The 22,485-nt window shown below is 32.0% G+C and overlaps 1 protein-coding gene across 1 annotated transcript; it reads right to left on the reverse strand.

Annotated features, from left to right (window-relative positions):
- Positions 1 to 218: 218 nt before the first annotated feature.
- Positions 219 to 15,676, reverse strand: LOC125820936 (probable LRR receptor-like serine/threonine-protein kinase At1g53430). The gene is made up of 24 exons (XM_049500358.1): positions 15,589 to 15,676; positions 11,240 to 11,414; positions 8,298 to 8,369; positions 7,997 to 8,065; positions 7,826 to 7,897; positions 7,662 to 7,733; positions 7,292 to 7,363; positions 7,152 to 7,223; positions 6,959 to 7,030; positions 6,710 to 6,781; positions 6,554 to 6,622; positions 4,360 to 4,428; positions 4,176 to 4,241; positions 3,935 to 3,994; positions 3,773 to 3,820; positions 3,624 to 3,673; positions 3,084 to 3,451; positions 2,742 to 2,937; positions 2,524 to 2,661; positions 2,116 to 2,234; positions 1,772 to 1,982; positions 1,448 to 1,685; positions 1,159 to 1,309; positions 219 to 653 (listed from the first exon to the last, which is right to left on the reverse strand). The coding sequence occupies exons 1-24, from the start codon at positions 15,674 to 15,676 to the stop codon at positions 219 to 221; spliced, it is 3,054 nt and encodes a 1,017-aa protein (XP_049356315.1).
- Between the last annotated feature and the right edge of the window lie 6,809 nt (positions 15,677 to 22,485).

Consider the following 22,485-nt stretch of genomic DNA (forward strand, 5'->3'; position numbering starts at 1 on the left):
TTTGTGAACTAAAAAATGTATAAATGAAACAAAAAGAAAAAGAAAAAGAAAAGAAGTGGAAAAACACGCACACATTTATTATATGCACATAAATATTTGGTCCGGTTTACCTAGTGCACACTCACCACGGAGTGCTCAACCAAAGGACAGAGGTTGTAGCGCTGCAGGTTATATTTGGTCTTGTGTGAAAATACGATTACATAATTACATGATGGAAATCAAAATGTACTTGTAAAGTTCTGTGAATCTATGTTTATATCATAAAGATCTTGAAGAAGCCTATTTGCGCTTTCATCTTTACCAGGGATAGACCCTGAGGAATTATTCCAAGGTGCATTCATACTTTGTCCTTGACTGTCCTGAGAGTATGTTGATACTTGTGTTATTTCACTGTCATGTGAAAGTTTCTCAAATGATTTAAATCTCATTTCGTCGTTTGAAGATGTAGTTCGCTTGATTATTGGTGCTTGCAACGGAACTTTTCCTTCGAGCATACTCACAACAGAAGACATGGATGGTCGGAGAGTAGGAGAGAGATTTGTGCACAAAAGAGAAAGATTTATCATTCGCATTGCCTCATTTTTGGAGTAATTGGAACCGAGGCGAGGATCTACCAGTTCTAACAGATTTCCCTGTTCTTGTAGGACGTAAGCCTAAAATAAACATTGACATACATAGCAAGATGAAATTGGAGAAAAGAAAAACTAAATACGCAAAGATACATCCATAAGAATGTGAGCCGAACTAATGAAACAACTCTGATTCTGATATTTTCTGTGGAGGTATCATAGCAAATACTCTCCCTACGTTTCACTTTGTCTAATTTTAATTTAAACTAAAGATATGTAGAATGTACCAAAATACCTTTAAATCATGTGGTTTTAAATATGTCACGTGGAAAGTTAGAATAAAGAGTTGGCAAAAAAGAAAAGAGACCTTTTTGAAACTCGCTATGAATAAAAGTAAGATAAACAAATTGAAACGAATGGAGTATATATTTGCACAAAACACTAACAAGAGAAGCTTTTTCTGGCTTATCATTCAGAGTGGAATTAAACTAAACATGCACATGCAAGACTTATAATACATGATGTAGCAGCAGTTTTGAAAGATATTAGTATTTGGGAATATTGACAGTTGAGTAAAAAGATAGTTTACCCAGTCAAGAAGGTAAACAAATTCCTCTTTTGGCCTGTAGTTTGTGTTGCTTTTCCCACTGACAATCTCCAAAGCAACGACTCCGAAGCTATAAACATCAGCTTTATCTGTCAAGTAGCCTCTCGTTGCATACTCCGGAGCCATATAACCTCTTCAAAAGAGGAAAAAGAAATGTAAGACACTTCAAACTGACCATGTTAATGTATGACGAACAAATTCAAATGGGGAGAACTGTTACTCTCTCATCATAACATGATAGTACAGAGACAGTTATGATAAGAAGGCTCACACTGTTCCAGCAATTCGGGTGCTAATATGAGTGTTCTCTTCTTCATCTAATTTAGCCAATCCAAAATCTGAAATCTTAGCGTTCAGATCCTTATCAAGAAGCACATTGGTACTCTTAATATCTCTGTGGACGATTTTCAACCTTGATTCTTCATGAAGGTAAGCTAACCCTTTTGCTATTCCTGAGCATATCCTTTTTCTGGTTGCCCAGTCTAGGTTCAACCTCTGGTCGTCACGGCCTAAGAAAGGAGAATTAGAGGAGTATTAAGCATAAAATTATCACTGCATGATTAATGATTTTCAAAATGTTGTTGCAAAGCATTACCAAAGAGAGCTCGTGCAAGACAGTTATTTTCCATGTATTCGTATATCACCAGTAACTGGTTCCCTTCTATGCAACAACCGTAAAGCTTGACAAGGTTTGGGTGTTGTAGAGCTGAAATCATGCCTATCTCATTAACAAATTCACGATTTCCTTGCTTCGACTTGGAAGAGAGCTGCTTAACAGCTATGACTGCCCCATCGGTGAGGACACCCTACAGACAGCAGGATTAATTTACAACGATCATATTACAGACAGAAGGATAGCCAGTAGGAAACATCACCACAGAACCGCAAGCTGTCCTTACGCAAAATCTTTATGGATAGATATAGGTAGAGAATTAATACCTTGTAAACTGGTCCAAACCCTCCTTCACCAATTTTGTTGGCAGGATCAAAGTTATTTGTAGCAGCTTTAATTTGTCTAAGTCTAAAATGACCTGTTTGTAAATCAAGGGCTCTGAGTTCTGTAAACGAGAATAATATCAACGTCAGTATATATAGATCTTCTAAAACATCTGTATGACGAACAACAATTTTTAAAAGAATAAACATCTGTATGATATGTCATGAACATTTTGTTGTGTGCTGACTATCTATGATATGTCATGATGTCTAACTGCCAACAGAACAATCATCTATGATAATTATTTGTATGTTGCAGCTAGAAATCTCGTACATAATTCTGATTATCACAACAGAAGTATCGCCATATCAAATGTAGAGAGTGAATAAATTCTTTGAGGTATATGTTACCTAATTCTTCTTGATTAATTTTCCCTCCAAAAATGCCTTTCTTCCACAGAGAAAATAAAACTATCAGAACCACCACAATTGAAGCGAGTACAATGCCAATAACAGCTCCGACAGGTAACCTGCGACCTATTTTGAAGTCTGCAAGAAGAAAATGGGATTTTCTTAAGATAAGATTGTGGGAAGATAAGTGTAAAGTCTATAGGCAGAGATATACGGACTTGGTGTCACTGAGATAGCTGAAATCAGAGGTCCATATACACCTCTGTCTGGAATAGCGTTAGTCCCCTTTCCGGTCCAATACAAGTGAATCTCCAGAGTGCTACTAACAGTAATATCATCAAAGTCCTTGATAATGACTTCTCCAACACCGTTAGCTTCCTCCATGATATTGAAATCCTTCAAAACTACTCTCCCCTGTGTAAGAAATCAAAATATACCACATTATCTCCAACAAATTGGTACCTTCAATCTTAAATCAGAAAGTTGCCAATCATATCAGAACTCAGTATATCAACATTACATATTTATTATTTACAAAAGAAGTTAGGCCTCAAACTTACTTGTATTGCTACATCAAATATCCTCCTTCCAAGGCTGCTATATGTTGAGTCATTAGAAAACATTATTTCAGCAAAGTGAAGTCTCACTCTGTAGCTACCTCCTAGTAGGCAAAGCCCATAATATTTGAGAGAATTAGGGGCAAGGCGTGCTGTGTTGTAAAAGTCGGCACCGGATATGTTCAGTAAAAATCTATTTGTTGCAATATAACTAACATTTGCAAGACCCACGTACACTCCCGAACTACTGAATGCCCATCTATCAGAGGATGAAAAAAAATATGATGGACCCCTATAGGTCAAGTCTGCCTCATAATCATTTCCCTCAAATGTAACTCTACCTCCTCCACAGTTTATGAATAGGGAATGATCTGCAATTGACATAAAGAACGTAACATGAGTAAGAGTTGTGAAATTATCTCTCAACTCCAAAGTTATGCTTTAGTACTTAAAAAGTCCACAGGCTGCCACTCCAAGAGTTGGTTCAGTGGTAAATGATCCAGACATAACCCCTGAGGTCCTTTTATAGGCTGTAACTCTTACATTTCGCTTCTGTGGGACAACTGAGGGGTTTCATGGAACACCAGGAATCCCTGCAATTTCGAATAGATTAAGCCACATAATTATAGACAGTAGACAGAAAGCATCAAACAAACTAGCACCTGATGCATAAGACAACATTTAGGACTTACGTGTTGTTGAACGTGTTCATTGTATCTGAATAGCTGGCGGCTAAGTTTCTGTTTGAAGAAAGAAGGTTTGTAAGTTATGTAGTTAAATGACCGAAATTCTTACTAATAAAAATAGAATAATACACGGATGTAGGTTCCCAAACAAAGAAGTACAATGCTCACATGGCAGAGGGTTGGCATCCTTCAGTAGATATATGGGTGAAATTGTTGTATGATATATCACTGCAAAAAAAAATATATAGTTGCCATGCACTTAGAAGACACCAAATTCTTGTAAACGCGTCCTTTCAGCAATCAAAATGTTTTGGGGCAAAAACTGTTAACTTTGAAGTGTGCCGGCATGATAATAACCAAAGTTTACTACTTAGATGAGGAAAACGGAACAAATTGAGCAAATACCAACATGTTCTTATCACTACTAACCACCCAGCTGGGAATTGCTCCGCTTAATGCGTTGTTACCAAGAAACCTACATCACAGATAAAACTTTTGCTTCTTGTTACTGAAAGAAAACTTTGAGTAAAAAAAAAAAAAACATTACAAGATTTATGCTTCAACTTGTAAAGGTTTCACTTCAAGGTACCTACATGTAATCAAAGTCCAACTGCCTAAATGTATCTAGGATTGGACCATTCAACATGTTGTTGCTCAGGTCCCTGCAAGTAAATAACTCTTATCAGAAGCAGGCAGGATAAGCATCACCAGATAGCAAAGCAAACCACTGTGAATCCTTCGTCTTATGAATATATATAGAAATCATCTTATTTGTTCTGACTAGATAAATCAACAAATCATGTATATATAACAACCTCTAAGTCTAATGTTACACTTGGTAGTCCTATTCACAATTAGATAGAAGAGAAATACAAGCTGAGAAATATCGTATAAGTTCCAACTTCTGAAGAAAAGGTAGTCACACAAGAATATTTATACACCAATTATCATCATAGCTGAGAAACATCAAAATATATGTCATCTCTGAATACATCTCACCTGGACTTCTATGTTCTAGTACTCTTAACAACAACAACATACCCTGTGAAATCCCACAAGTGAGGTCTGGGGAGAGTAGAATGTACGCAGACCTTACCACTACCTCGTGAAGGTAGAGAGACTGTTTCCGAAAGACCCTTGGCTCAAGTGCAACAAATCCCGGTATAAAGCAGAAGGAGACAATGAAGAGAATATAGCAATTAACAACGAAACAGTGCAAACGTCTACCAGAGAGGAGCCAAAACAACAATAAATCATGTGATAGTCGAAACATCATAAACAACATACTAGGATAGATTATTAAAATAATAATAATAGACAATGATGAAAATAGAAAAACAAGAACTACAATAATACAACTAACACCACTGCAAACACTAGTCACCTTAAGCAAGACAACACTACACTACACTACCTACTAACCGTCTACCCTAATACATGTCCTCCACTCCCCCTTATCTAGGGTCATATCCTCGGTAGCCTGAAGTTCGGTCATATCCTTTCTTATCACCTCTCCCCAATATTTCTTTGGCCTACCTCTGCCTCTCCTCATACCCTCTATCACCAACCTCTCAAACCTACTCATTGGTGCGTCTATGCCTCCTCCTCACATGTCCAAACCATCTCAGTCTCGCTTCCCTCATCTTGTCCACCACGGAAGTATACTGAGTAAGTGTTGAAAGAAGATGCTTTATTAATGATCATAAAAAAGTATTAAATAGAATTACAGAGAGTATAAGAAGACTCCTAAACAAACACTAATAACGTCATCTAAATAAACAATGACCGCTGACCTAATTAATGCAGTATCCTAAATAAACTGAACTAACAGTAGCTAACAGGGCTGAGCGTTCTGTGCCAATAGGAAGCCACTCCCACCTTATCCCGGATTCCTCATTTCTAAACTTATCGTTCCTAGTATGACCACACATCCACCTCAACATCCTCATCTCCGCAACATGCATCTTTTGGCCATGGGAGTTCTTGACTAGCCAACACTCAGTCCCAAGCAACAATGTCGGATGGACCACCACTCTATAAAACTTACCTTGGAGTTTTTGCGGTACCTTTTTATCACACAAGACTCTAGATACAATCCTCCACACTTCATCCACGCTGCACCAATATGGTGTGTGATATCATCGTTGATGTCTTCATTTCCCTGAATTATAGACTTATGATACTTGAATCTATATCTCTTGGGGATATTCAATGTGTCAAGCCTCACTTCCATGCCTACCTCATGCATAGCATCATTGAATTTGCACTCCACATATTATGTCTTAGTTCGGCTCAACCTGAACCCTTTAACCTCCAAAGTATGTCTCCACACCTCTAACTTATCATTAACACGATTGCGTGACTCATCAATCAGTATTATGTTATCCACAAATAACATACCCCACGGCACCTCATCTTGAATGTCTCGCGTCAATACCTCCATCATCGAGGCAAATGGAAACGGACTAAGAGTTGACCCCTGGTGCAATCCCATCTCCACAGGGAAGTGCTCCGAGTCTCTTCTCACCATTCTTACCCACGTTTTAGCTCCTTCGTACATGTACTTTATCACCCTAATGTAAGCCACCAGTACATCTCTCGCCTCCGCACATCGCCACAAGACTTCTCTCGGAACTTTATCGTAGGCCTTTTCAAGGTTAATGAACACCATATGTGAATTCCTCTCGATAAACTAATATATAGAAGAGACAAAACACAGAACTTGCTGGGAATAAAGTTTCCCTTAAAAGAAGAATGATTAAAAAAATAAAAAGATGACGAACTTACAAAAGTTTCAAAGGCATGGCACCTACATATAGTGGAATAGGACCGAAAATTGAGCAATTTCTCAAAGTCCTGCATCATTAAAGAACCATGAGCATACAACATTATGATGAATAGATGTAATAGCTAAATTTCCAACTACAAGCATATACTACTCACAGCCTTCTCATCTTCGTCAAGCCTGTAAGATTTGGGAATTGCATTTGTTCTCCTCTCAAATCAGATATCCTCCTGAAAACAACAATGCACATGAGAACTTCCGCTATAGCCTTCAATTTTCATTTCCAAGAGATTTTCTCTTTTAATCTATTCTTTCTATTATAATAAATAGTAGAAAAGGAGCTTGACAGTGAATTTAACAGTCATTTGACTGTAAAAACGGGTAGTATGAGAGAAGTGTGTACTTACAACATGGTCAGATTTTTCAACTGGGATAGTGTAGGAGGAATAGGTCCCTCCATTGATGTTCCTTGAATGTCTCTGCAAAAAGTTTCATGATATTTGCTATTAAATACAATGTGTGCTACCAATTTTTTGCTTTTTTAAAGTTCAGGGAGAAGAAAATTGCATCAATATTTACAACTACTAGATGCATACTTACAATCTATCCATTTTGGTCCAATTTCCAATAAAATCTGGTATGGTTCCAGATATGCTAGTCCCATCTATCCTACTGCAAACAGACGAAAGAGTTAAGAGAATGAAACCTGTCAAATGCTCTTTTAACATTTTCTTGCTTACAAGTCTGTCATGTTCTTAAGATTGCTGAAGTTCTCAGGTATAGTTCCTGTGAGATTATTGGCAGAAAGAAACCTGCAAAATGATCCATCAATTAACCATGATAACTGAAAAATCACACAACTCATCCTGATTTGATTGGCACTTTTTGCTTATGTTTGATACAATTTGACCAACTTTTGGAGCTAAATTAGACTCTATTAACTCCAGAAACTATATAAAAGTACTATACGTTACAGTTCTTTTCAAATCAAAATGGTGAGAAAAATGCATTTTAGTTTGACTATTGGGAAGCGAAAAGTGCCAAATAATTTGGAACAGAAGTAACTATAAGTAAATAGTAGACGTCGAATATGAGGTTACTACGTCTTACATTATTCTCAGGCGGCTCAAACTACCAAGGTTTGGAGGAAGAGGTCCTTCAAGTAGATTATTTTCCAAATTTCTGAAAATATCCAATTCGTCAATGTGACATCTAATTAGATACACCAAAAGTATTTAGAAAGTTAAAGGAAGTATGCAATATCTTCAACTTACAGTTCTTCCAGTGTGAAAATGTCCCCTAACTCCTTGGGAATCGGCCCACTGATACGGTTACCCAAGAGTGACCTATACATATGAGTTTGAACAAAATGTTAGAAGACCAAAAAAAAAAAAAAACCTTCTTTGCTGAAAATCTTTTAAAAGATTAAACAGAAAAGAACTTACAAAATAGAGACGCGAAGCTGGCCGTAACTTGAGGGAATCGATCCATTTAAGTAATTACGAGACAGATCTCTGGACATGTAAATATTGATTGAGCCTCCAATTTTGCATATTATGATCCACTTTAAACTTTTAGATTTCACACTTTTTAAGGGCATGGTTTACACAATTCAATAGACTTTGTTTCATATAAAGCAACAAACAATTAACTTGTTACTATTATGATTTTATAAGAAAAAAATTGAATAAAACACATACAGGTTTCTGTAATCAGAAAGGGGAGAAATATATAACTGATACTCACAATTCTCGCAGATGAGTAAGATTTGCAAGTTCTGGAGGCAGATTTCCTGTCATATTAAGACCCTTCAATTGGCTGTATCAACAAAAAAGCAGAAGAAATCAAAAAAATTTCTCATTACATGTAAATAGTTGCACTCACCGGATATTTATATCAAATGAATAACTTATCATAGTTAAATAATTTAATGAAATAAAAATGTGTACTAACTAACCATGATAAAGTGATAAAAAATAGTTTAACGAACATGGAAAGCTGAAACTGAAGAAAGTTCAACTTGTACCGAAAAGCAAAAACTAGTACGAAATTTAGTTTATGTTAGTGAATTATCAAATGTTGGTTGTGTTGTCACTTTTAATGCAGATTCATGGAAGATTACCAAGGGTAATTTGGTGATAGCATGAGGGAAGAGAGATGGAACTCTGTATATAACATACACTCAGGATGGCTCCCCAGGTAGCATGTGAACTATCTCAAAAAGCATGGATGGTAAGCAGGTAAAACTATCGCATCTTAGAGTTTCTGGTTGCATTAATTATGTTCATGTGAATGATAATGAGAGATCTAAATTAGATGTGAAGTCCAAAATTTGCACTTTCTTAGGCTATGGTGGTGATAGCTTTGGGTATAGACTCTGGGATTATGACAGTCATAAGGTAATCAGGAGCAAGAATATGATGTACAACAAAAGTGTTCTCAGTTCTGCATAAGAAAAAATTCAAGGGGAAACAGAAACAGATAGAACCGGTGTTTGTTAAACCTGAGGATTATGAGAACAGTGCTGAACAGGATGATGCACATGAGGAGGACAAACAGGAAACAATAGAGGCATCAGTTCCTCCACAACGGTCTAAGATAGAGGTTTCCTAGCAACAATATTTCAGTCTCTTGATTACTTGTTACTAACAAATGACGGTCAGACTAGCTGTTTTGATGAGAATGCAGGTTGATAGCAAGTTCAAGTGGATTCAGGCCATGGATGAAGAAGTGGACTCACTCCACATAAACCAAACCTGGGACTTGGTCAAATTGCCAAAAGGGAAGAAGGCAATTCAGAATAAATGAGTGTACAGGGTGAAAGTGGAGCATGGCGGCTTAACTACATACAAGGCAAGGTTCATAGTAAAAGGTTTCCAACAGAAGACAGGTATTGATTTCACTGATATTTTTTCCCCTATGGTCAAATTACCTACTATTCGAGTTGTGCTAAGTATTGTTGCGGCAAAAGATTTACATCTAGAGTAGCTAGATGTAAAGACAACCTTTCTCCAAGGAGACCTAGAGGAAGACTTGTATATGCAGCAACCTGAAGGGTACTAGAGGTTGGTAAGGAAAATGAGGTATGCAGACCGAAGAAGAGTCAAGGGTTTGAAACAAGCTCCAAGATAGTGGTACTTGAAGTTTGACAGGTGTAAGATGACTATTGGCTTTACTCGGTGTAATGGTGATCACAGTTTCTTCAAGAAGTTTGTAAATACATTATCTTGCTCTTGTATATGGATGACATTTTAGTGGCAAGTTTTAACATGCATGAGATCATAAAGCTGAAGGAGTAAATGGCTGGTGAATTTTCAATAAAGAATCTTGGTTGTGTGTAGAAGATTTTGGGGCTGAAAAATTGGAAGAGACAAAAGAAATAAGTTGCTGAAGGTGAGATCTTGAAGAGGTTTAACATGGAGGATGTCAAGCCGATGAGAACTCCCTCGGCAGGTCAATTCAAGAAATCTCGCATTAACTTAGCCCAAAATCTGATAAAGAGAAGAACCGAATGGAGAACATACCATATGTATCAACTGCGGGAAGTCTCATGTATGCTATGGTATGTACAAGACCGAATATTTCCCATGTAGTGGGAGTTGTGAGCAGATTCATGTCAAATTCTGGTACAGAACACTGACATGTTGTGAAGTGGATTTTGAGGTACATGTTGGTCACAAAGGGTTTGTCTTTGTTCTACATAGGTGCTACAATCGGGCTACTAGGTTTTGTTGATTCATAAATGGTTGGAAATGTAAGAAGAGTACTACAGGCTATGTGTTTACTCTTGGAAGTGCAACAATCAGTTGGAACACAGAGGCAAAATATGTTGCTGCAACAGAAACATGTTTGAGATGGTTTGGTTGATAAAGGAACTAGGGCAAGATAAAGGATGGAATGCAGGTTGCATAGTGACAACAAAGTGTCATTCATTTGGCGAAGAACTCTACATATCATTCAAGGACGAAACACATTGATATCAAGTATCGTTTCATTTGGTCACTTATAGAGGAAGGTTCATTCAAGCTGGATATGATTCAAACTGATGAGAATCCTGCAGATATGTTAACCAAATCAGTTACTACTGAGAAGCTGGGGGTATGCTCAACTTCTCTTGGCCTAGCTAACTTATCACCAATTCTCTGATGCACGATGCGGAAGATGGTATCAGTCCCAAGTAGAAGAATTGTTAAGTTTGTAGGTCTGACCTCGATTAGGATTAAGATTGGAGGACATCCTAAACACTCTACGATTAGGATTTTTCGCACTCTATATAAACTTGGATTCATTCGTGTATTTGTGATCCTCTTTCATTGAGAAACAATAAGAGTTGGTGACTGACCGTGAGTTTTCTTCCCCTGGAGGATTTCCCACGTAAAATTATGTGTTCTTTCTTTTCGTTATTATTGCTTTCATTATCGTTATCTCATAACACTAAGGACCTATTCATGATTACTCCCTCCATTCCAATTCATGTGGTAAAATTAAAATATGTATGCAATTTAAGAAATAAAGGAAGATTTTTTAAACTTGTGGTCATGATATATGCTATAAATTATAATATTGGTATAGCTACAAAACTTTTGAAGCTTATATATAGTAGTCAATATTTCATAGCATTTGTTCAGCTATAAAACTTTCTCATTAAGAGTAAAATGTGAAGTTTTAAAGATTAAAGCAGAGCTTACATTGTTACAACATGGCAAACTGAGCTGTTATTGAATGAACAATCACATGTTACGTTGCTGACAATTCTACGATAAGTAGGATCCGTCGTGTTAAGACCCATCCCCTGCATGCAAGAGGCTCGGCTGACATTCCATCTGTTCTGAAGTTTCGATGATATTGTTTCCAGAACTTTTACTGTGACATCAAAGCAATATTAAATCACAATCGTTACAATAAACAGATGTTAGAAATCATAATTGTTGGACTCCAGGAGCAAATTAAACTATTGCATATAGTGATATTTCTAATTTTCATTTTTTTACCCCTACCCTCGCCCCCCATCAGCCCCCCTACCAGCCCCCACCCCCTTCAAAAAAAAAATTAAGTTTGTTTTTAAAAAATATTTTCAACTTCAAAATTTTATTTTTTTCCCCCTACCCTCGACCTCCCCCCCCAATAGCCCCCCACCCGCTCCCCTACCAGCCCCCCCCGCACCCCCCAAAACAAAATTTTAAGTTTGTTTTTAAAAAATAATTTCAACTTCAAAATTTCATTTTTTCACCCCTACCCTCGACCTCCCCACCCCCTACCAACCCCCCCACCCCACCCCCACCTCCAAAAAAAATTTAAGTTTATTTTTTAAAAAAGATATTTTCAACTTCAATTTTTTATTTTTTCACCCCTACCCTCGACCCCCCTCCCTCCCCCCGCCAGTCCCCCTACCACCGCCCTCAAAAAAAATTTAAGTTTGTTTTTATAAAATATTTTCAATTTCAAAAATTATTTTCTACTTTAGAAAAAAAAAAAAAGATACATCTCAAATACATTTTTCATTCATAAATCAAACACTAAAAATCTTTTCCGAAAAATATTTTCTACCCACCAACCAAACATGAGAAAATAAGTAAAAAACCTACTTATTTTCCAGGAAAACATTTTCCTTCATACCAAACACACCCGAAAGTTCAATTACTAAATCAAAATTAGAGGACATAAATAATTTTCACCTTTTTTTTTTTAGAGATGTCGACAGCAACAACTTACTAAATTTTGTTTGTGGGGATTGGTGAAAAAGAAAATTGCATTGAAGGTAGGTTCGGAAGCCACATGGTAATGTAAATTGATGTAATTACTAGGGTGATATATCAATTTAGTAATTACACAACCTAGTAGTTATGTTAACCTGCTTATTTGTCATAGTGTAATCACACATGTACAATTTGGTTGCACAACTGTAATCATAAAGTTATATTAAATTTTAAAAATAAAGGTTAATTACTTAAAATTGAAAATCTATATTAGATAAATAAAGGCCTTTATAAATGGTGTTAAATTAAATATTTAAGATAACTATTATGTTTTTAAAATATATTAATCAATAAACATATGTTCTTAACTAATATTATAAAAATAATTGATTTACATTTTTCAAATTAGTATTTTAATTAAATTAATAATAAAAACTAAAAATACAAGATTCTTATGAACATCATAAAATACATGTTTGATAAAAAGATTAATGTTATAATTATAATGTCATAAATTATGAAAATATTTGACAAAAAAATTATCTATTAAGTCTAACTAAAAAAATAAATGATTCACAATGTGAAATATCAAGTCAATACTACTAAAACAAATAAAATTGAAAATATAACATAATATAAAAATTTAAAATCAAAAAATTAATATAATACTCTAATTATGTCAAATTTTAACATAATGTATATAAATATGATTTAAAAGAAAAGAAAAACGTAAATCTATAACCTTATCAAACAATGAATTCTATTTCAATTTAATAATTAGAAACTTGTTAAAAACAGCATGTGATTGACAAGTAAAAAGAGATAGAGGGAGTAATTTCCTATTTTATTTTGTACTCGGTATAAAATAATATATAAAAGAATTTATAACTTGAATAGATATTAATTATGCAGGTTTCTAAAATGGAAATCAAATATCATATACTAATTATATACATGAATAATTTATCTTCTAACCAGCTACCCAACATGATATTGCTAACACAAATTTAATACGTGCATAACTCACTTTCAAACCAACCACCAAATAACCCTTGATTAATTACACAAAGCAACTTATTTAATTCTTTTTTCAGAATTAACTAATTAACTTTAATTCATTCTATTTCTTTAACCTAGATTAGATATCTCCTATGATATATACCATATGGTATTTTTAACTTTTATGTTTATTTTTAAAATATTTTTTACATAATCAATTAAAGGTAATTTATTGAAAAATATTTACCTTATAGGAGTAAGTAATTTTTTATGTGGTGATTACAACCTAAACACGTCATATTAAATTTAAATCTTTTGTTTTATTGTTCAAATTTCTATCATATTTTGTAGCTATTAACTAAGTAATACGTTTTTTTGGTCTTCTTATCTATAAATGATATTTAATTTCAAATGTTAGACCATTAATATAATTGATGAAAAAGAAGTAAAATGCAAATATCACCATTTTAAAAAAATAAGAAAATACTACTACAGCTTAAAAATTAATTTCACATAATAATAATTAGGCACGAGCTTTGTTTTTTTCTTTTTTTTAAAGTAGTGTAAAAAAATTCACTTTCATAAACATACACTCATAAAAAGATCAATAATTGAAAGAAAAAGTTTAGATAGGAATTTCTTTTTCATAACGCATGACTACTTTATGTACTATATTTGATGTTAACCATTTAATAATGTTGAAAAATCAACTAACACAAACAAATAAATACACAAATTTGATTTTCGTATAGTTATTTAATTAAGCAGTATAAGATTTTTATATTGCAATATTATTTCACGCCTATTCAGAAAATATAATTTTTTAATATAAAATATAATTAAAAAGTTATTATTATTTTTCTCTTAAATTACTAAAGTGATGCTTATTTGGAAATAGAAAAAGTACTTATCATATAATAAAGTCACTTCTTCATTTAAAATAAAAAAGTGATGTTTTGAGATAACCATTAGTCGCGTCTATTTATTTTTATTTGTCATTATTCGCTATTCAACAATTAAATTGTATGCATTTTCTTTATTGTTTTCTTTTTTAGAGTTTTCCAAAAATAGTCTCTCTTCATACACTCTTACCTTTACAAACTTTAAGTGAGATTTCATAGATAGTTAATAGAAGTGTTCACAATCGGGGTAAAATCAACTCAAACCAAAAAAGTTAAGTCAAATCAATTAAATAAAATTGAATTTTATTTGATTTGATTTATATTTTTAAAAATCGATAATAAATTAATCTAATTTTGATTTTGTTAAAAAAAAAAACCAAAGAAATAACCAAACTGACAAATTGTATACGTACTTTTTTTTAATTAGATATAAATAACATTTATTTTTTTGAACATTTTTAATCTAAAAAATACAACACTTATCTTTTATTTGTGTAACAATATCAGTAGCTTATGCATTATTTAGTAAGTTATGTTGTTTAGTATATTGAATTAGGCAACAATTTAAGCAAGAAGTAAACATAATCAGAGTTTAAATATAAAAAATTTATAAGATCCAAAATGGCACGAAGAGAATTTATTTTCTTTTGAACGAATTGTTATCTTTTTTGTGTGTGTTTTGAATGAACAATTTATTTTTTTATTTTTGTGTATGGTTAATAACTAAATATGAAATTAAACTGAATTGAAAATGTTAACAACCAAATCAATAATTATATATTATATTTAATTTGGTTTGATTTTAATAAGTTTAAAATCGATTAAATTGATTTGATTGGTTTTAATTTTGATCAACAACCGATTCAAATTGACACGTGACTTATCACTAAATATGTTATTGTTATATCATGGATGCTATAAATTCCTCTGAAAAATCATAAAATACTGTGCGGCCATACAATATACTCTAAATTCTCGTTGTCGAGGGAAGTGAATCAACAAATGCATGCAAGGAGGGATGTAATTCAGGTGTAGTTCATCTAAACATTCATCTAAAACAAGAACATATTAATATGAATATTATAAAGAAAGTTATAGTAAATCTCGTATAATTTTCGAATATAAAAAATTTAAAATTAAAATAGTAAATTAATTTAACTTTAAAAGCTAACGAAACAAAAAAAAAAAAAAAAGGCTGGTATGGATACTAGAAGCAATCTGCAATAGGAAAATATGAAGTTTTAGCTTACAGATTGCAAAAGTAAAGACAAAAATAGAAAAAAGAAAACGCACACGAAGAAGAAGAAGAAAAAAAAACAGATTTCCCAAATAAAATTACAGATCAATACGGAGATAATCAGTTATTTATTATTTTTTTGAAGAAAATTAGAATCAAGTAGCTTGAGATGAAATAAAAAAAAAGAGAAAAATGGTAACTACCTTCATCTTCAGGCAAAAGTTGAGCGTTGAGAGATGTGAAACACAGAAAGAGAAATAAAGCACAAAATCGTATACAAGTAGTATCCATTGTCGCTCGAAGAAATTCAATTTTAATTACAAATGTTGTATAAGAAAAAAAGGGAAGATACTATTAGAAGAACAATATATAGAAAGGGGAGTAGAAATTACTAACCATAAATGAAGAATTTGAAAGTCGTCTGATCGGTGGCTAGGGATTAAAATAAACCCTAGTTGAAAAATCAGTCAATAAGGGTCTTTCTTCTATGTTTTAGAAAAAAGTTAACAGAGGGGGTCAGGTGGGCTCTTATGTTTTGTTTTCTAGCTGAATGGTCTTCACTCCCAGTCTTCTCCATTTGCAGCATTTATTTATTTGTACGAATAAATTAAACGGTGTAGGTTCGTTTGACATATATTAGCAAAAATAATGCATATATTAATTATTTAAATTAATAATTTATTTTTTTTATGTTTTGTATAACTAATATTTACACTGTATTGTGTATTATTAATGCTACGAATTTTAGATTTTAGTAATGTAGTGAGTTTTAACACCCCATTGCCCTTCAAAATCTTTTTTTACATCTTTTCCACTATAATTGTGAAGGGTATCTTTGTAAATAAATATTTTTATGCAATGCAAACAATTTTAATACAACAAATCAAACAATGCATAAAAAATAATCTATATATAATTAATGCAAACATTACTAATACAAATATTGCTAATATAATATATTTCATTTGACATTATTCTTATATACTCTACTAAGCGACACTACTGAACAACCCTAAATGTACCTTATTAAAATATCTAATTAATTATACACATGGAGATTGAATTTTCTGCCTACCTTCTCAACCAAGTAGACTAATCAATAGTCATACAGAGAAAAAAACAGCTTGTTTGTTATTATTCAGTTTCTTTTCTTTGTATGCCATGTACTGTTGAATATGAGATTGAAGAAATAGTTACAATAGATCAATCAAACAGTCATATAAACATTGAATAGTTACATTCAAACTCATCATATACATACACATTCATGCATCTAGAATAGCCAATCAATGGGATTGGAGAACTACTCATACAATATATATATATATATATATATATATATATATATATATATAAAATGATCGATTATTTACTCCATAAACTTATACGGACCTAACTCAGATGGAGAGTCTACTGTTAGTTTACGTCAAGTGAAAATCCTCTAGTTACATTGATCCAATCATATATTACTCAGTTTAGGAGAGTTAATATAGATTATATATCAAACTAGCGATTAAATACGTAGTGACTTGTATTAAATTCATCCGATGGGAAGGAAGGTCTAAGCCAACACATAAAGTTAATACTTCATTACTATTTAATCTTGGTAATTAAAGGAAAGAATCCTCATCACCAGTTTATTTTCTTCAAATTTTATACAAAAATTTTCCAAGAAGAAAATTTTTGCGACAAAAAGTTCCAGTTCATTGAGTATAAAATCTCATACACATATAGTTAAACATACGAGAAATCACATATATAATGAAGAGAATCTCGCAATTAATTAACTATGACCCATTCACTGCTGGCCAATCACGTGCATACAAAAACGTCAACCAATCACTCATGGAGTATTAATTTCCAATACCCCACAAAGATATTACTTACATTGATATAAGTGAAACTTTGGCTTCCATTAATATAAAAAAAACAGCCAGCATACATACATGTGAAGTTATAAGAAAATTACACCCAACATATATTTTAAAATAGCCAGTAGCCACTTTGAGAAAAAAATTTCCAGCCGACACAAGAAAAGACAAAATAATGACATGTACAGCCATCGAATTTCTTTTAAAATTATCCATCCAAGGAACATTGTGCATGACTATATGAAAATACTATCAAATCTTACTGATCAATTTACATAAGTCATTATTACCGTATGATTTTAACAAAACAAACCAGTTCAAGTTTTATCAATTTTGTTCTCTTCGTGATAAAATCAAAATTACTAACCACGAATCATACATGTAATCACATACGCATGTTTAAGATTATCTATAAAGCTGCAAGTATGGCTCTTGATGTCAATTGTTAAAAATTAGCATTAATTTTTAATTTAGGAAAACTGTACAAACTATAAGATAAAAAAGAATATATCAATCCTAAGGATTAATTGTGGATCCAAGACAAAAATAGAAAGATTTGAGTCAATTAACAAAAGGATTAATATATTAGCTAGGTAACCATAATAGACTAATATTATATTTTTTTTTGATTTCCTACTCGATACTTAGTTTCTGTATTAAAATTCGATTTATTTAAATTTTATTCAAATAAAAATGCTCCTTATATAAAAAAAAATCATATTTAAAATTCAAACTGATAAAAGACTTGATTTGTCAAAGAAAATACCTCTTGAAGCGTGTGCAGATATTTTGAAGCAAATCCAACTCCAGCTTTACGGTCTTCTACAATGATTCCAATTAACAATTGAACTCTCTCAATACTTGAGTGGACAAGTATTGTATAGAATACTTAATTGTCTTTCTAGGTTAGAAGAATCCCTACTTATAATGTCTTCTTAGTCCAAAGAGGAAAAGAAAGTATAAATCCTTTTTCTTCAAGAAAACCCAAAACTCACGTTTCTTTCTTGGAAGAAATATACACGTTACTTTTCCTTCTTCTACTAGAAAATAGGATTCCGAGTTCTAGTTAAATTGGGCACTAGAGGGACCACATAATTTATTACTGAGGCTTCCTATTATGGAAATAATTTTAAATAATTAATTTGAATTATTCTTACCATAATAAATTACAAATCATTCCACTAAAAATTCGTAATTGCACTCCTCTATTTATATTTCGAAATTCACCATTAAACACTCCATATACTAATCAATAAATTAAATTACTGACGAATTTAATTCAATGATTAATTTTCTTTAGAGCAATACTTAACTTATTTCATGTGCCAGATTCATAAATCTACCCGCCGGGTTTACACATGAAAACTTATCATCAATCTTTATACTGAGACATGGATTCCATCAACTAACTAATTATTTCACCAATATATATTATTATCATCCAATCTACCAGACATATTGACCCACTCAGAATCTCAACTTTTAATAAATCAAAACGATAATTAATATATACAGATCATAATCGTTATATCAAGATTAAGAATATAAGTACATTTAACAGTTTAGAGAATATGTTTTTATTAGTCAGTCTAAAACATCTATCTCTACTCGGTCCCGTTCAATACATATAAAATGCACTAGCACGAGAAGTTAGAACTATACCATTCTCATAATCAAGATAAATTACATTTAATCTCATGCTACAATCTTTCTAATGGTTTTGTCCAAATTTCCATCTACGATTGTGAACTATAACTTTTGACTTATAAGAACCGATGATTTAATCGTCTGTGTGTAAGCTTAAACTCTATACACCAAATCATCTACTATATAAGTTAAAGACACATATATGGCAATTGATCTATTTAATGTAACAATTTATTCAATTGAATAAATGAATAACCAATTGTTCAATAATAATACTATATCAAAACGCATGGTTAATAGTATATCCTAACATGTACTACTGCTACTCTTCACCTTATAATTATTTCATTGTTCTTATTGTTTTGTTTATGTATTTTTCTTTCCAAATTGTTTGGAAACTAAGTGTTTTCTTTTAAGATGAGGATTTATCAAAAATATCCTATGAGATATATAGGATAAGGTCTACGTACACTTTATTTTTCTCAAACAATATTTAAGAACTTACACTGAATAAATTAGTGTTGTTGAGGAAAAAAATGGAAAAGGTACAAGAGGCTCAAGCATCAAAAACACGATAAATTCAAATACTTACATAATTTTCAGTCTGAATTTATATAAATTTTGTGCATTTGTTTGTGGTCTCAACTTCACTACTAAGAAATGTTCGAACGAATATAACCAATTTTGAAGTTACATAAAAGTTTTGGTGTTGTATCACTCATCTTGGCAAACATATCGCTGCAGTTGTATCAATAAAAGTCGAAATCTAAATATTTTGTGCATTTGTTTGTAGTTTCATTTGTAAAAATAATTGTTTTTCAACTTGCAAATCGATGTCAGTTTGTACAAGTAAATAAAATATTTACTTGAAGGTGGAAAAACTAATTTTCTTAATGGAATACGAAGCTGACTTTCAAGTAATTTTTTGAATTTTCAACTTTTAATAGCAAATATTACTCTTTCCTATAACACAACTCAAATGATTTCTCTCGATATCTTTGTTTTTATCTATGCTAATCCAAATAATTTCTTGTTAAGTTGAACACGCTATGTTCTAACTCCAAGTGTGTTCAATATATATAGGTGGCAAATTTGACCCGTAAATTTATAACGGATTGGAAATTGGATAAAATTGTGTCGCCATTGTAGCCATAAGAAATGCCTTAAGCCCTAAAAATAAAATTAGAAGTTTTGAAATAAAAATTGAAGAGAGTAAAAGGAGGAGAGTGAATAAAAACAAACAAATTAGAGTTTTCAAAAAGATCTCTTGTTTTTTTCTACTTGAATATTAATACATAAATGAATATTTTTATTTGTGTGAGTAAATTTTAATAAATAATTAGTGATTTTAGTGATATTTTATTTATTTATTATCATTTATAGCAATATATAGTAATGCTATGATAAATGTGTACTATGTATTAAAAGTGAATTACACATGCAATATATATGTATTATAAGTGTTTTAAAATGTATTACACTTATTTGGTAAGAAATTGACAGAATATATTATAAGTGTATTAAAATGTGTGATAAATATATTATTTATTAATAAAACTTGTATTATATGTATTTTATAAATTATTCTCTCTAATATGTATTAAAATTGTATTATTAATCATATTATACTAAAAGTGGGAACATCAAAATGAAAAATTGAAATACCTTTTTACCCATCAAAACACTATTTCTATTTATTTTATTTACAAAATCATATATATATTCTAATAACTAATTAGATATAGATGGAATCAGTTTTTAAAGTATTCAATGTGCATTAAATTATTTAATGATGGAATTAAATAAGATACGTTAATGAGAATGACCCGTACTTTACTCAAAACATTTTTACGTTTTTTGCAAAGCATGAAGAATTCTAAGAGATGAAATTCAATGCACACCACATACAATGAAGGCATAATACATAAATATGTCCTTTAACTTGGCCTTATTTTATATTTATACCCTTCAACTTGGGTGTACACAAATAGACACTTAAACTTGTATAAAGTTGAACAAGTAGACACATGAATCCTATGTGGCATAATACACAAAGGACACCACGTAGGACACAAATTGCCATGTAGGTGATGATGTACTCTAATCTTGTATTCTTGAAGATTATGTACTCTAATCTTGTATACAACTTATCATATGTTGAGGTTGCTAGTGCCTTTGTGATCAAATATGTCAAATTATCATTTGACGAATTGGTTGATCATTTTCATCTTCATTCTTTTAACAGAGTTGCATCATCGTCATATAATAATGATGGAATCTTGACAAGTTCATTCCTAACTTTCTTTATAAACTATTGCTATATATCTTTGTATGATTGAATGTCATGTAGAACACATGGTATGATAGTAACCCCTCATAGGAATAGATAACATGTCTGTATCGATTATTTATGTCGATCACATCAATACCCTATGTATTAATAAAAGAAAAAGCTTGACAATATTTGTTAGCATAAAACACATTCATCTATTGGAATCAGTGTTTTAAAGGGTGGGGGGGGGGGGGTGAGACGGGAGTTTTACTTAGTGTGGAGCGAGGCGTAAGCCTCGAGACATGGATCTTTAAATTTTTTAATTTACAATATAGTATAATAATATAATAACACAAAATTATAAAAAAAAACACATCAATACTTTAAAATAATTACAAACATGATTAAGGAAAATCATAAAAAATAAAACTTTTAACATGATTATACAAATATAAATAATCTAATATCTTAAATTTCTATTAATAAAAGAATCATTATTTCTGAAAATATTTTTTGATCATACTATACAATTTACCCCTCTAAAAGAAAATAATTAATAAAACTTACTAGTATTATAATAAAAATATCACTCCATTGTGAATAAAAATAAAATTTCTTTCAAATAGCTAAATAAAATATGGTAATTTTGAGACATGACAAAATCATGAAGACCAATGATAACTGAAAAGTAAAATTTCGCTATGTATTTTTCCAAGAAATGTTACGTAATATATAATCACATTCACAGTGTTACCAAATAGTAAAGATGCGATACTACAAGTTGTTATTTGAGTTACTCTCAATCTTCGTATCTCTATAGATTAAAAAATTATTATGTATCATTCACTTATTCAAGAATTATGAGGGTCAACAATGTTAATTAAAGATCTTAACACATTATTTGTGTAAAATCTGTTAGACGAGCCCTGAGTGTTGGGTGTTGGGCGTGCTTAAGGCGTGCAGTCGGGCGCTTAGGGCGTAAGTCTTACAGAACTAAGCCTCACACTTGAGTCTCGGGGCGTTTTACTAGAGCCCCGCCCCAGGGCGCGCCCCCAGGCGAGTCCCAACAGAGTTTTTTAAAACACTGAGGAATAGTCTTGAACACTTCCCTTCCTTCATTTTCCTAGTTAGAAACCAACATTTTAGTCAATCTTCTTTGCATGAGTATGAAGATAAACAGACAAACAGAGTTAATATCTGTTTATTATTTCCAGAAATCAAAAGGCTGATAACATGACACCAATAGGACCACCATACTGCATCTGCATGGAACTTAGAATGACAAATTGAATAACTTATGAAACCTCATA

The sequence above is a fragment of the Solanum verrucosum genome, unplaced genomic scaffold (assembly GCF_900185275.1).
Source record: "Solanum verrucosum unplaced genomic scaffold, falcon-dt-bn FXZP01000289.1, whole genome shotgun sequence".
NCBI lineage: Eukaryota > Viridiplantae > Streptophyta > Magnoliopsida > Solanales > Solanaceae > Solanum > Solanum verrucosum.